The sequence below is a fragment of the Cynara cardunculus genome, assembly GCF_001531365.2.
Source record: "Cynara cardunculus var. scolymus isolate 2C chromosome LG 15, CcrdV1, whole genome shotgun sequence".
Lineage (NCBI taxonomy): Eukaryota > Viridiplantae > Streptophyta > Magnoliopsida > Asterales > Asteraceae > Cynara > Cynara cardunculus.
Genome location: NC_037542.1, coordinates 7,455,147 through 7,469,514, shown reverse-complemented (window position 1 = coordinate 7,469,514; position 14,368 = coordinate 7,455,147). Strand labels below are relative to the sequence as shown.

At 37.8% G+C, this 14,368-nt stretch overlaps 2 protein-coding genes across 2 annotated transcripts; one reads left to right on the top strand and one right to left on the bottom strand.

Moving 5' to 3' along the window:
• The first annotated feature begins 446 nt into the window (after positions 1-446).
• LOC112527893 (PLASMODESMATA CALLOSE-BINDING PROTEIN 4-like) lies at positions 447-2,758 on the top strand. The gene is made up of 4 exons (XM_025138741.1): positions 447-628; positions 1,125-1,367; positions 1,463-1,496; positions 2,183-2,758. The coding sequence occupies exons 1-4, from the start codon at positions 574-576 to the stop codon at positions 2,649-2,651; spliced, it is 801 nt and encodes a 266-aa protein (XP_024994509.1). The 5' UTR covers positions 447-573; the 3' UTR covers positions 2,652-2,758.
• A 2,307-nt stretch (positions 2,759-5,065) lies between these two features.
• Positions 5,066-12,077, bottom strand: LOC112528031 (uncharacterized hydrolase YugF-like). The gene is made up of 10 exons (XM_025138919.1): positions 11,624-12,077; positions 9,906-10,000; positions 7,518-7,615; positions 7,096-7,145; positions 6,444-6,539; positions 6,225-6,314; positions 6,012-6,104; positions 5,825-5,920; positions 5,531-5,596; positions 5,066-5,417 (listed from the first exon to the last, which is right to left on the bottom strand). The coding sequence occupies exons 1-10, from the start codon at positions 11,813-11,815 to the stop codon at positions 5,241-5,243; spliced, it is 1,053 nt and encodes a 350-aa protein (XP_024994687.1). The 5' UTR covers positions 11,816-12,077; the 3' UTR covers positions 5,066-5,240.
• Positions 12,078-14,368: the final 2,291 nt, after the last annotated feature.

Here is a 14,368-nt window from a genome sequence, read left to right as displayed (position 1 = left end):
AAAATTAAAATTTAAAATATTGATTAACATATATTTGTTTTATAATATGAACCTTTTTAGTCTATTTATGAAACAAAAATTACATAATAAAAATTTAACATTAAAAACCGTATACATATAAAACAAACATTATAATATATATATATATATATATATATATATCATACATTAAATGCTAATATTAAATAAAATAATATTTTAAAAATGAAAGTTATTAAAAATAATATCTTATGAAAATCATATAAAATAATATCTTGAAATAAAAGTCATTAAATCATCCAAAAATATTAGGAGAAACTTGAAATAAAAAGTTTATATTTTATGAATAAAAAATAAAAAGAAAATAAGAAAACTTATATGGTAGAAATCAAAATACATGAAAATAGCGGCCTATACGCTGCCGCCACGCCCACCGTCGATCTGGTCTAGAAGCCTCCATTCTCGCAACGCTGTCCCTCCCTCTTTCTCTCTCGCTTTTCACTCTGTATCTGTAAGCTCAGGATTAAGCCTTTCATCAACACTTTCTCCATCATATAACATACGAACACTTGCTTTACCAATTTAGCTACAATCATGGCTTTTCTTGCAATTTTCATGCTGCATCTCCTGGCTATGGCTGCTTATTCAAGTAAGATCTTTCTTTCCTTTTCTCAATCTCAGATTTCTTTTTTTCACCCTTAATTTCGTCGTTTTTAATGTCTAATTTCTATGTGTTTCTTTCAAAAATGGGTGCATCATCAAGATTTCTAGCTTTCCCCAATTGGGTTTCTCCTGGATTTTCTCTTTGAGCAATAATTCATCGTTTTTTCCATCGATATTTCTGGGATTTACTTCCAAAAATAAAATTAAAAAACTACAATTTATTACGCATTTAACAAGATTTCGTTCTTCCCTTTTCTCAAACATGTCTCTGTTCTTTTTCCTTTTTCGCTTTTTGTCCGTTGGATTTTTCTTAGATTTCCTTTTTGATCTTTTATGGTGGTGGGGTGTTCTTTAAAAAGACAGGTGCATCTTCAAGATGTCTTTGCTTTTCTTCATACGCTCAAATGAATTTGAATTGGGTTCCTTGCTTTGTGCCCTAATTTTGATCGATTTTCATGTCTATTTGATCTTATAAACAACAGATGCAGCTTATTGTGTATGTAACACTGCACTGAGTGACTCAACGCTTCAAAAGAACATAGATTATGCTTGTGGAGCTGGTGCTGATTGCAGTCAGATATCTCAAAATGGGCCTTGTTTCAACCCTAATACTGTTAAAGATCACTGCAATTTTGCTGTGAATAGTTATTATCAGAAGAAAGGTCAAGTTGATGGGAGCTGCGTTTTCTCAGGCACTGCTAGTGTTGTCCCAACACCCCCTTCTGGTGAGTTTCCTGTCATTGTCAATTTACCATCTTACCCTCTCAAGATCAAGATTTCTTGATTCTCATTTTTTGTGGTGTTTCTTGATGGTTTACAGGTGCAAATTCTGCTTGTTTTTCTGGGAACCCTAGGTATCATCTCTTGCCATCCAATTAGGATCTTGTCTGTTTCCATTTTCATACTTGATTAAGTTCTATAATTATGTAAAGATCTGATCTTTTATAGCTGTTGTGAATTAATTAGGTGAATAAAGCTAAACCCTTTTTTCTGCCGTAGCTATAAACACATGAATTAGGATCTTGTATTAATTGGTTTTAGGTTTGAACCGTCTGATATCTTTCAACCCTAGATTAGTTGGTGGTTTAGGGTTTAGGGTTTCAGACGGTCTCTCACGTGGCTTGAGAATGAACTCGCTGTAACTAGGGTTAAAATCTTGTGAATTAGGGTTTAATGGAACCATAACGACGAAGATGATTAAATTCTCGTCTAATCCTAAAACTACGGGGTTTTGGTTAATCCAACGATGACTTTTGTGATCAAACGAGCTTGTTGATTTACCAATACTGAAAATCTATCTTGATATCGATAACTGAAATGGCCGATAACAAGATTTCTTGAAAATCGAATACAGATTACTACTTTTAGTAAGGTGGTTACTCCTTGTATAGATTTCTGTCGCTCCTAATTATGGCCTGAAGGATTGACGATAGCTTTTTGAATGATAGTGGAAATTCATAGTCATTATAAAGAACATGCTCCATTTTTGGAACGATCAAGATATGTTGTTCTCATTCTTCTTTGGATCTTAACGTTGCAGCACTTCGACTCCAGCACCACCTGGAACCGGGACTCCAGCACCACCTGGAACCGGGACTCCTGGGACTGGGACTCCAGCACCACCTGGAACCGGGACTCCTGGGACTGGGACTCCGGGAACCGGGACTCCTGGGACTGGGACTCCGGGTACCGGGACTCCTGGGACGGGGACTCCGGGTACCGGGACTCCAGGGACGGGGACTCCGGGTACCGGGACTCCAGGTACCGGGACTCCAGGGACGGGGACTCCAGGTACCGGGACTCCAGGGACGGGGACTGGTGGTGGAACTGGGATGGGCACAGGGACGGGGACTGGGATCAATGTGAACCCACCGATCGGACTGGCGCCTGCAGGAACAAATGGATTCGGTGACAACAGTGGTTCTGTGTGCATTCATGACCAAATCACGACCCTTACAAGTCTTCCAACCCTATTTGTTTCAGGGGTGATCTGGTTTTTGCGGATGTAGAGAGATGTGTGGATGAGATGTTGATGTTGTAGAGCAGGGTATAAATTATGGATTGTATTGTATGAATCCCCTTTAATTAATGGTACAAGAGAGATCTTTGCTTTTTCGATATGGAATATGATATAAAACTACACATGGGGAATTTGATTATATTCCTTCGACGTGGAGGGTATTTGTTTCCTTCCTTCTCGATCGGCTAAGGTTCTCTTCCACACCAAAAATAGCCAAACCATAAACAATGTACAACTCCTAATGCATGAGTTATAACTCATTGTGGTCAGATGAGTCTGGGTTTCATATCTGTAGATCTGGGAAAAGAGTTTTTACCTTTTGCTGTGTGAGTACTTGTACGTCATGTAACGTGAGTTGTACACTGGATTTTTCTTATGTTTTGTTATCTTATTTCTTGGACTCTGTTTTCAAGTGAGATGTACTTGGAATGTTTGGTTTTCTGTTTCTAGAAAAATGCGTTACGTTGGCGTTATCAAAATCCAAATTTACGTTCCGGTGGTAACGATAATGTGTTGGTAACACTAGTCGTACTCGATAAGTATTCTTGTTTTTGTAATCATTCGTTCAAAATCTTAATAATCAAAATGATTCGAGTTTGCGTAAATAAGTCTTCATACAACATGTTTACGCCTAATGGGTGTGTTTCATATGTGGATAAGGCTGGCCCAGGGGTGTTTATGGGTAGGCATGGCAACGGGGCGAGTTTTTAGTAATAGCCCCTGATGGGTACGGGGATTAACATCTCGTCCCTGGTCAAACCTCGGTACCCGGTCCCTGACTAAAGACCCGTTCCCCGATCCGGTCCAGACTCGGTTTTTTAATGACTTTTTAAAATTGTTTTTGGTACTTGATGTGATAGTCTCTTTTGCTTCCTTTTTTTCCGCCTTTTGTCTCCTTGTTAGGAACCATTGTTTGCCTCTTAGAGCTCTTTGTGGGATCTCTTTAATCGGATTTAGATATGTAGCTCTTAGCATATTCAAGTTAGTTCTTAAATTTCTTTAAAAAGTGTTCTTTAATATATATTGTTGCAGCATGAGCATTGTTCTTACTTTATTTACTTTTCTTGTCATTTAATTTCTGCTTTTTACATTCAGTCATTTACTTTTCGTCATTTATATTTATGTCTTTACTTTCTGTTCTTTATATTTCTTGTCATTTATTTTCCGTAATGAGTAGCTAATTCCATTAACTTGGGTGTAAGACAAATGGTGAAATGTTAAACCGAAGAAAAGTGGACGTTGTTTCACAATAACAACGTTCCACTATTTCATTCAAGTTTTTATAAAAACCAATGACACTTCTTGACGAGTTGATCACTTTGAAAGTGTTAAAGTGTCATGGTCTTAGAGATAAGCCATTGAATGCACGTCAACTTGAATGATATGAGAGGTATACTTGCGAAAAGTTGCTGACAAGAAGACTTGTCATTTATATCTTTCAAACTAATTAATTCTCGACAGGTTGGTCGCTTGTTAAAAGTGTTAAAGTGCAGTAGATTCAAAGATGAACTACCTAGAATACACGCCAACTTGAATGATAAGGAATCGACTCAAAAGAGTGATTTTTAACAAAGAGATTTGTTTATCCATATATTTTGAAGACACCATTTCATCACTATCCCTGGTCCGGATACCACATAGAGATATAGGTTGAAAGCTATAATATAGTGCAATGGTGGAAGTCCAAGAGGAATACCTTCAAAATAGATGGTGGAACTAGTTATGGCTTACCGCATGTTGTAACATTCCTACAGTATTGTCTGCTGGAATTTGTGTTTACATTTCACCACAAGTCTTACACCCATACTATCCTTTTATATTATGTTATTTCGTTATTGTTAACTCAGATCCAACTGAAGTCTTCAATTTCATCATTTGAAATCATTTCTTTCATTGAACTCTTATTAAGCCTTTACTACAATCTTCGTAGACGATATTCGGTTTATACCACTTTGTTACTTGGAAAAGACGACATTGGATCATATTGTATGCTTGCTTTGTGGTTCCTTTTATAAGTGTAAGGGTATGAAAAATAACCTACCAGAACCACATCCACCAAAAAGAAACCAAGGCTCCCTAAAAGGAAAGAAAGGAAGAAAACAAGGGAGAGAGGAGAGAAAGACCAACCACTAGGGAAGGTTCCAGGCAAGCCGAGCCCGGACAACATTCGGGGGGTTTATGGTCAGGCTAAGAACCCTGGACCAGGCATTATCAGTAATAGTCTTGACCATCATATCATGAGATCTTCTCTTATTCTTGAAGATACGGTTATTTCTTTTCTGCCATAGGTGGTAGACGGTACCAGCAAACAATAATCTGCGAATGATAGACCAAATGGTTTTTGTTCTTTAATGTTAGCATACCAAATGCCGACCCCAAATAACAAGCGACACAAACTTTAAATGATTTACGACAACTTTTAAAGATCGGAAGAACGATTAAACGCACAGAGCACACATTTCTAATTTACCGAATGCCAAATCTCTACAAACAACGATTTAGTCAAACTGCGATGAAGGAATTCTTGCATGTGCTCGAAAAAGGTTCAAGGAACACATGAAGATTACGACTAGTATAACTATTCAAGTTGACGAACCAATTCCTTCTCTTCCTGTTTTGCAAACGACGGAAGAGCGCTGGTCGTGATGAAATCCTTGATCAACTTTGCGACCGCATCTGGCTTCTCAACGTGTGGGATATGACCGCATTCTGGTATTTGGCGAATTATGGCACTCGGAAGCTCAGAATGTAATTGCTGCATAATAACATTACATACAATATTAGATCGTGAGCGTTATTAAAAAAACCAAACAAACCCAGTAAATCCCACACAGATAAAAAGGGGGCTTATGATATGAAGGTACTAACCACCGCAAGTTTGCTGTCGATGATTTGATCATCTTCGCCCCATATTATGAGCGTTTTCTGCAGAACCTGGCATGCCACCATCAATATAACGGGTTATCATCAGACCCATCAAATCCCACCATCAATATAACGGGTTTTTCATTGTGGATATTTATTCATGAATATTTTTATTCATAATGAACATCATGAATATTTATGATATTCATTACGAATATTTGGTTCTCATGGTTAACAAAATATATACGGTTCTTAAATGGACATGCCCTTTGTTTATAACAAGAAAGTAAAAGGGACCTGATGAATTTGGGCAGTGACGTTGTATCCACCGCTGTTCATAAAGTCGACCGTAGCTTCGTCCCACCATGGTAATAGACAATGTAAACGTCCGATCTAACCAGAAAAAGAAGCATTTTTGCTATATGATATCGAGGCACTAACTGCAGAAATTGTTCAAAATGAAAGAGGAACGAAAATAACTTACTCGAGTCCAATCCAAGCATGTAGTGAATGGCAGAGATTTAAACGTCAGAGAAGTAGCGTAAATACGCAACGGGAGGCTCTTTAGCAGAGAGACCTGTTTTTTTACGTAAATAAGTTGCATCGGAAGGTAATCATAGAGATCGTGAAACAAAAATAGGGAAATTCATTTGTGAATTTTCAGCATTGAAGTATATGGAGTATTGGGAATACTCACTCCGGCATAAGCTACAAACTTAGGTAACTTAGAGAGGTTTCCCGTGCCTTCTGCATAAACACTTGCGTCGATCAAAATCAGTTTATCAACCTGTAAAAACAGAAGAAGTAATCAAAACGAGCCCTTCTAATATATTATCGTTCTGCTAGAATAAAAATGGAGTCGAGAAAAGTGTCGCTCGATATCATATCTCAACCGCATAAACTACTTCATACTTACTGCTTCTGGATGCTTGACAGCAAAGTCAACTGCAACCGCTGCTCCAAGACTCGGCCCAACTAGCAACATAGGCCTCCGGATGTACGATTTCCAGAACTAAAACATGACGAAAAGAACTAGTCATTGAACAAAACTTCAAGGCTCCCATCTCCGTTGCCTTCGGATTTTGAAAAATTTCCCATCTTTTTGTGGTTCCGGTTTGTTATTTCTACGGGAACCCACATTACGTATCTTTATTGATTCTCATACTATGTAAATAGGCTCAGTTCTGCATACATCTCATCCCTTCCGGGCCCCACCTCCAGGTGGGATATTCAGGGATCGTTTTGTTTGGTTTATACTCCTGTCCCAAATATAAATATCCACAATGAAAAATATACAGTTTTGTAAACGTGTAATTATCACACTTTTTAACTAAATGACAATTTTACCTTTAATAATAAAGTGAGTAATGAATTTCTCAATTTTTTCTAATTAAGGGTGGAATTGGAAAGTATGCATTTACTTTTGAAAGTCGAGACTTATTTTGAAACAAACTAAAATAGAAATTTGGATACTTATTTTGAACGAAGGGAGCACCATGTAAATGGGGCCCACAAAGCAAAAATGATAACAAGTAAAAGATGAGCGGAAATTTGCTACGTGAACTTACCTGATAGAGGTGATCACGCTTGGAATCCACGTTACATAGTGGAAGCTTTGCTGAAAAAATGAAAAGAGATAACAAGAAACAAGATCAATGGGCAAGTTTACTTTTAATCAAGGGGTGGTCATCTGTTGAAATCCAATGGATTTACGCAGAACCGGTCCAATCCAATTATCCATTGGATGTTGGATTTTGACAACTAATCCAATCGGATTATCCATTGGATGTTGGATTTTGACAACTAATCCAATCGAATCAACTTTTGAACAACCAATCCAATCTAATCCAATGGATGATTGGGTCATATCAGTTCCATACATTGGATATTACTATTGCTTAATCCATTGGGTCGGATTGGATCATATGACTGTTTGGACACCCCTTCTTTTAATCTAATATACAAGGATGGCAAAAGATGAAAGGACAACCTAAGTTAGAGAACCCCCATCCCAGAATATCAATTGCCCACGTCTCGTAACCAGCCTGCTCGAGAAGCGGAAGTGTGTATCTCCATTCTAAACAAGAGCTGAAGACAAAGAAGAATTAATCGACAGTGTAAATGAATAGCAAGATTGGTTCCAGTAACACAATGATCTCTCTTTCTCGTGAAATTGCAACTTCTGACTCAACATAAACCAAACCAAACCAAACGAGCCCAGTATATGTCAAACAGAGAATGTAATCCAGGTAGTGAAGTCACCCTCGGGGGAAGAATCATTCCATTCACTTGTGAAACTGCTAAGAAGAATAGCTTTAGAGAATATCCGCCCTGTTTTCCACATCGGCAATGCACCTCCATCGATATTCAATTTATCTTGCCATTTCTTCTTTTTTGTCCGGCCTCTCTATCCAGCTTTTTTCCTTCAACGACTCTAAGAAATAATGGTCTCGAACATAAGGGAATTCAGATGAAAGCTCCGATTTCTTTTCATTTATTTGTATTTTCTTTTATATTCCATTTTTCATTTCCTCCTACATTACATGACTTTCTAGATTCCCCCTGAGCCAGAGTGGGCTCAGCAGTCGGCCTATCTTTCCGGGCGCACGCATAAAGGCGGTGTGCACCTCCAGATGGGCGGGGGCCRGCCTCCCACTCACTATCTAATAAACCGGACTGGCTTATTATCTGAATGAGATCGGAAAGAGAGGAGGTAGCCTTCGGAATTGAATGGAATGATTCCTCTCCCTTGGTTGCCTTCACTGCCCGTGAATCCCTTCTCTTTTTCTTCCCTTCCCAGCTATTAGTGAAACAGGGGCCATCACTCTAATACGAATCGAAAGAATCACTATCGGGTTTGGTACCAACCAAGATTATCGTGGTTGAAATACCATCAATTCCCTTATGGGCAAATTGCATGAAAAAGTAACGTACTTTAACTTGATTCCTATTTTGGGTAACGTACTTTCAAAACTTCTATTTTGGTACCTAAGATGTAAAGTTTTAAACATTTAAGTACCCGGGTAACTGGTTGAAGTATTAACCGGTTATCATACTGATGTGACGAGTGATGTGGTATCCAACTCGGTATTATTTGTTGACCTAGTCAGCGACATGAATTTTTTTAAATCTAAAATCAGTCTTTTTTTTAGTCTAAAATTAGTCTTCATTGGGTTACCCGGGTACTTAAATGTTTAAAACTTTACATCTTAGGTACCAAAATGAAAGTTTTGAAAGTACGTTACCCAAAATAGGAATCAAGTTAAAGTACGTTACTTTTTCATGCAATTTGCCCTTCCCTTGTTTCACAGAAAATGGAGAGGCGAATTGATGTACTTATCGGATCTGTCGGGACTGACGGGGCTCGAACCGTTGTGGGTAAATGGGAAACCCGACTCTACGAACCCGAGGAAAGGCTGCACAGCAGTAGTAGGGGCGTTAAGACAGGAGCTTTTTGTAGTGCTAGCAGGAAAGTGAATGAATCCCATCCCCCTAGYGAGTAAAGTGCTTACGCCCCTTTAGAGAGAGGGGCGCGCTAGCGCTTGACTAATAGAATAGGGGGCTGAGAAGCTCTTGCTTGCTGTCTACTTCGCGAGCCTTCACTGCGCCCTGCTTCAAAGCCCATCTACACACTCCAGCTGCCTCCTTTTGAGCTAGTCAAGCAGGCGTTGAACACGGACTGAGACTCTCCCGCCCCGTTGGGAAAGGGGATCGATTACCTTTCTTWGCTAGGAGAAAGTCACTGTCATCGCTCTCTCCTTGAATCGCTCGGAAATCGAGACTTTTTGCCGCTTTGAAACATTTTAAAAATCTCGAAAAAATTCCGCGTGGTTTATCTCTAAAAAGTAGGAAGGCCCTAGAACCCCCCGGCCCTAATTCCAATACAATAGGGGTCTATCAGTGCAAGTCAGCTGAACACCGTGATTGATGAGTGGGTAGGTGGGTTAGGTGCACCTCTCGCCCAGTGGGGAGTAATGAGGCTAGTCTCGCTTCTGTTCTTATAAGGCCTTTTGTCCTTACCTTTCTTATGTATCGTAATGGACGATTCCATCGGTTATAAAGAAAAACCCTCATCTACCAAAAATTCTAGATCACTTCACATGTTTCTAGCGATTCACATGGCATCATCAAATGATACAAGTCTTGGATAAGAATCTAGAACGCCCTTGTTGACGATCCTTTACTCCGACAGCATCTAGGGGGAAGTTAATTTCAATTAGCTTGCCCCTTCCCTACAGGGGAGGTGAAGTAGAGTGAGAGAGGCCCTCGTTAATGACTGTATGGGTTTTATGTTCCGGTTGGGGTATAACGATGTTATGCTGACTTTTACATTCCTGATCAGTTGAATTGACCGTATTAGAAGTCGATAGATGTGTACCTGTCAAACCCGTGAAGCAGAACAAGTGGATTGGTCGAAGCCTCGATCATTGGCTTCACGCAACTACTCATAATACAATTGTTTGAGCTGGTAAGCTGCAAGTATTAACGACAATTTGGTATCTTTCTATCAGATTCTGAATGTAATCAATATCAAATATAAAATGGTAAGTCTTAGTTACCTGTTTGAAAAGAGAAGAAACTGCAACTAGGTATGGAGCACACTGATGTCCATTTGGCACATTCTTAAAGATATAAGTAGTCACTACCGAAGACTTTGCACAAGTCAGGGATCTTCAAGGAAACAACTGCTCTACTCTTTTGGGTAGAGGTCAGGTATGTATGCATCCTATCAACCCCCACCCCCACCCCCACCCCCAAAACCTACCTCCTAGTGAGATATACTGGTTTGGTTACCCAAGACATTGCACTCACAATCCACACCAACAACCCTGTGGGACGTAATAAAACAAATTCCCCACCTAAATTCTCGATGTCCTTGACATACCTACTCAAAAACCCAAATAGAATTCCGTAATCATTATCCTCTTTTATACCGTTTGTTACAGGATGACATAATAACATCCAACATAATTGTCCCAGCGGTAGGCATATAGATGATGTCTTTGGTTCGAATTTCTACCATCTCTCTTTACTATTTTCATTCGATCTTGGTCGACCTTAAACCTCTATCACTCCTAAGAGCATCCATAATGGTGAACTTTTCATCAGAGCTTTTCTATCTTTTACAAAAAAAGTGGGTGCTGCAAGCAAAAACAAGCTTATTGAAAGCTTGGAATTGCACAAGCAAAAAGAGAGTTTTTTTCTAGGTGGCCAAAAATCTGTACAAAAAGCTTCATTGGAGGTGCTCTAAAAACATATACGCATACAAATATCTACGCCAGAGATGACCACACAATCTGATATGAAACAAATACAACAGTCGACCGATTCATATATAGAATAGTGGGAATGCAAAAAAACAAGAAACTGTGTCAACTTCAAACGACCATAACAATTCAACACGGTGGAGAGTTGGGCTAGCAACTAGTGAGGTCTCAAAGAGACACAAGACTAGGCAAAGTGACCCATCTTTAGGGATCCAATTTCAAAGTTCTCCAAATTTACAAACCTTTAGCATCTTTATGTTGATTTATCTCGTAAATTGCCCGAAATCCAAGATTTCCTTCAATCACTTGTTTTAGTCATGAAATTTCTGTCTTTTTAAGATCTTCAAATAATGACTACATCCTTTGTAATGAATCAAATATATGCCCAGAAAAACTGTTGTGCAATGTACTGTTTTCACACTATTTACTACTAATTAGTGCATTTCCATCCACCACCATAATCAATAATCTCCGGTGGTTTTCTGCAATTCTGCATAGATTCCCACCTCCTTACCCGTTGAGACAAAATCCGGTGGACATGTCCGGTGGTTTTTGCCATCAGGGTTCAGCCCATAACCTACCAATTGGCATTACAACATTATGTGGTGAAATAAAAGCTCCATCAAACAACAAAAAGTGAGTGCCAGAAATGGCCGTTTGGACCCTCACTTTTATAGAAGTGACCTTTTCCTGTACAAGTATTTATTTATGGATTCTAAAGCATGATTTAAAAAGACTCAAAAATGGAAGCACCCATATCAATTTAGGTTGATAAACGTCATAGTCAAAATAGGACTGTTTGAATACAGAAGTAGAAACGAGAATTCACCTCCACCGGTAATCTCTCAATTCTGGAAGCTAATTTTCGAGCAAACGGGTCCTTGATTTTCTCGACATCTTTGGGCAGAAACGAAGGGAAAACCTCCGCGGATGCTCGGAAACGCGGTGGCGTCCGCCGATTGAAGGTCTTTGTTATCTCCATTGATGAGAAAGAAGCGGAAATGGTGGTGGCGGTGAACATGATTTGGTGGTCGATAGCCTGACGTAGGAGAAGGTTCAGTGCGTTTGAGAGGAGGGGTCGGAAGTGGGATTAGGAGACGAAGATGGTGGGGTCGTTGGTACTTTGAAAATTGCAGACAGATTGTAAATGAGAGTAGTGACGTCGACGATGAAGATTCTGGTCCACCACCATGTTCTATCTCCAGAGGAGCATCCTGCCATCGGCACACCTCGCACACAAGTTTTTCATCTCTTGTTTGTTGCAACATGCCCATGTGTAATTGTGTGTGTGTATATATAGACGAAGTATCATGCCTACATATGGACAAGGATGGTATAGGAGTTGATGAAAACGATTTGTACGATCACTTTTTGATGAGTACCTATTAAAATTGGTAAATTTGATGATAACGTACTTTACATTCTTATTTTTAGTAACATATTTTTTAAACTTTTATTTTGGTATTTAAGATGTAAAGTTTTAAATATTTAAGTATTCGGATAACCGATAGAAACATTAACCGGTTATTATGCTGATGTGGTATTCAACTCAGTATTATTCGATGAAGTATTAACCGGATACTCAGGGCCGGTCCTAAGATTTTTGATGTCTTGTGCGAAAATAATAAAAAATGGCCCAAAACCTATTTTTTAGGCCAATAAAACAACAGAACATGCAATTTTTTAAAGAGTTTAAAGCATATTCAAGCTAAATGTCTCATCCCTATGTTGATTTTTATTAATTATAATAAAAATAATACAATTGGAAGGGGAGAGGGGAGGGGAAGGGGACTAAAAACCAAAACCCTGAATACAGAATATAGAATGATAAAAGAATAAATCATGGATTAAAATCGTGTTTCTTTCTTTTCCAGTTTTCCCATTTCCAAATTGAAATTAGCATAATAGGAACTTTATTTCAATATATGGGGCTTAAAAGACATGAAAAACTATTAGTTTTTTAACTAAAATAGTAAATTACCTCCAAATTACTGTCATATTAAACAAAAAGTAAAACTCAAAAGTTACAGGTCTAATGACTAAAGACTAAGGGGCTATCTGTTAGCAGCTTAATAAGCTTAATGAAACTAATAACTTAATCGATCAACTATGCATGCCTGTTTCGTAGTGGCTTAATAATATAGAAAATGACTTATTCAGTAAGCTTTTAGGAGGAGTTTATATAGAAAGCCAAGTTTTTTTACAAACATGTCCCTTCCAACTAAAAAAACACTCCTTACATCTGCGAAAAAACTTTCTCAAACAAAAACTTTTCCAACTTATACAAACAGATTAATTCATACAAACAATTTTATCTATATAGAACTTGGTTAAAAGAACCAATCAAAAGACCCCTAAATCTAATGCGGTAATGTCAAACCTCAAAGTAAATAAAAGTCAAAAGAACAATAATAAAAAATTTGTAAATTTCATAATCTATGTTACTGTGTATTGCAAAGTACCCAATAATTAAGACAATATTATAATATGTTGTTAACTTTGTGCAGTGTGCTCCAGCTATGTTGATACAGTGATGTGTTCATGTGAATTGAAAATTTCAATTCTTAGATATTTCAATATGCAAGAGAAAGACTCGTTATGAAAATAACAAAAGTCCATTAGCCTTAGCCTTGTAGGTCAGTAACCCACACGACCACATGACCCAACTTTATAATAATCAGTTAGAATTTTAGATTTTTTTAGATTCATAAATCATAATATGACTCATACAACAACTCGGTAAGTTTAATCAACAGTAGAAATCAGTCATTCGAGATTTCCATCTTTGATTTTTTGAATCTGATTTCATGACCGTTAATCGGCTGGAAAGAGAACTCCATACCTTGAAATCGAAATAGTCGAACTTTGAAGAACAATAGAAATTAGGGGCCGTTTACGAAACGCTTACTCGGGTAAGTGAACACCAAGTCATTTTATCTTACCGGATGAATATAGTAAGGATCAAGAATCTTACCTGGTAAGAGCGAGACAATGACCAAGAGTCTTACCCGGTAAGTGAAGGCGAAGACTCTTACTACAGTAAACGCTTACCGGGTGAATTATTGCCGATACCGTTTTGGTCGACTAAAATCTTATCCGGTAAGTAAATGATAATGTTAAATTCACCGGTAAGCGCTTACCGGGTAAGTGTTTAATAAACGGCCCCTTAGATTGGTTACCCGGATACTTAAATGTTTGAAACTTTACATTTAGGTACCAAAATGAAAATTTTGAAAATACGTTACCCAAAATAGGAATCAAGTTAAAATACGTTACTTTTTCATGCAATTTATCCATTAATTTAAAAAGACGTTTTTAATTGATCTTCAATTAAAATTGGTTTAAGGATAAAGATTAATAATCAACTATATATGTGTGTGTGTATATATATATATATATATATATATATATACTAGAAGCGTACTCGCGCAATGCAGCGAGATACATCGTGTTTTTAATATTTCATTTTATTCTTTTATCTCAGTCGATGTTATAATATGACTTTATGTAATTTTGAGAAAGCGATGATGTTTTTATTTTTGAATAAAATATATGTTTGACGATATCATAAAAA

What these genes read in the sequence shown, in the direction of transcription:
- LOC112528031 (XM_025138919.1), bottom strand. Translation starts at nt 11,815, where the DNA reads ATGTTCACCGCCACCACCATTTCCGCTTCTTTCTCATCAATGGAGATA. An exon ending in ATGGGGGTTCTCTAACTTAG is followed by an intron (nt 7,146 to 7,517) that starts GTTGTCCTTTCA and finishes TCATTTTTTCAG; the next exon opens with CAAAGCTTCCACTATGTAAC. An exon ending in TCGACAGCAAACTTGCGGTG is followed by an intron (nt 5,418 to 5,530) that starts GTTAGTACCTTC and finishes GTTATTATGCAG; the next exon opens with CAATTACATTCTGAGCTTCC.
- LOC112527893 (XM_025138741.1), top strand. Translation starts at nt 574, where the DNA reads ATGGCTTTTCTTGCAATTTTCATGCTGCATCTCCTGGCTATGGCTGCT. An exon ending in GGCTATGGCTGCTTATTCAA is followed by an intron (nt 629 to 1,124) that starts GTAAGATCTTTC and finishes TATAAACAACAG; the next exon opens with ATGCAGCTTATTGTGTATGT. An exon ending in TGTCCCAACACCCCCTTCTG is followed by an intron (nt 1,368 to 1,462) that starts GTGAGTTTCCTG and finishes GATGGTTTACAG; the next exon opens with GTGCAAATTCTGCTTGTTTT.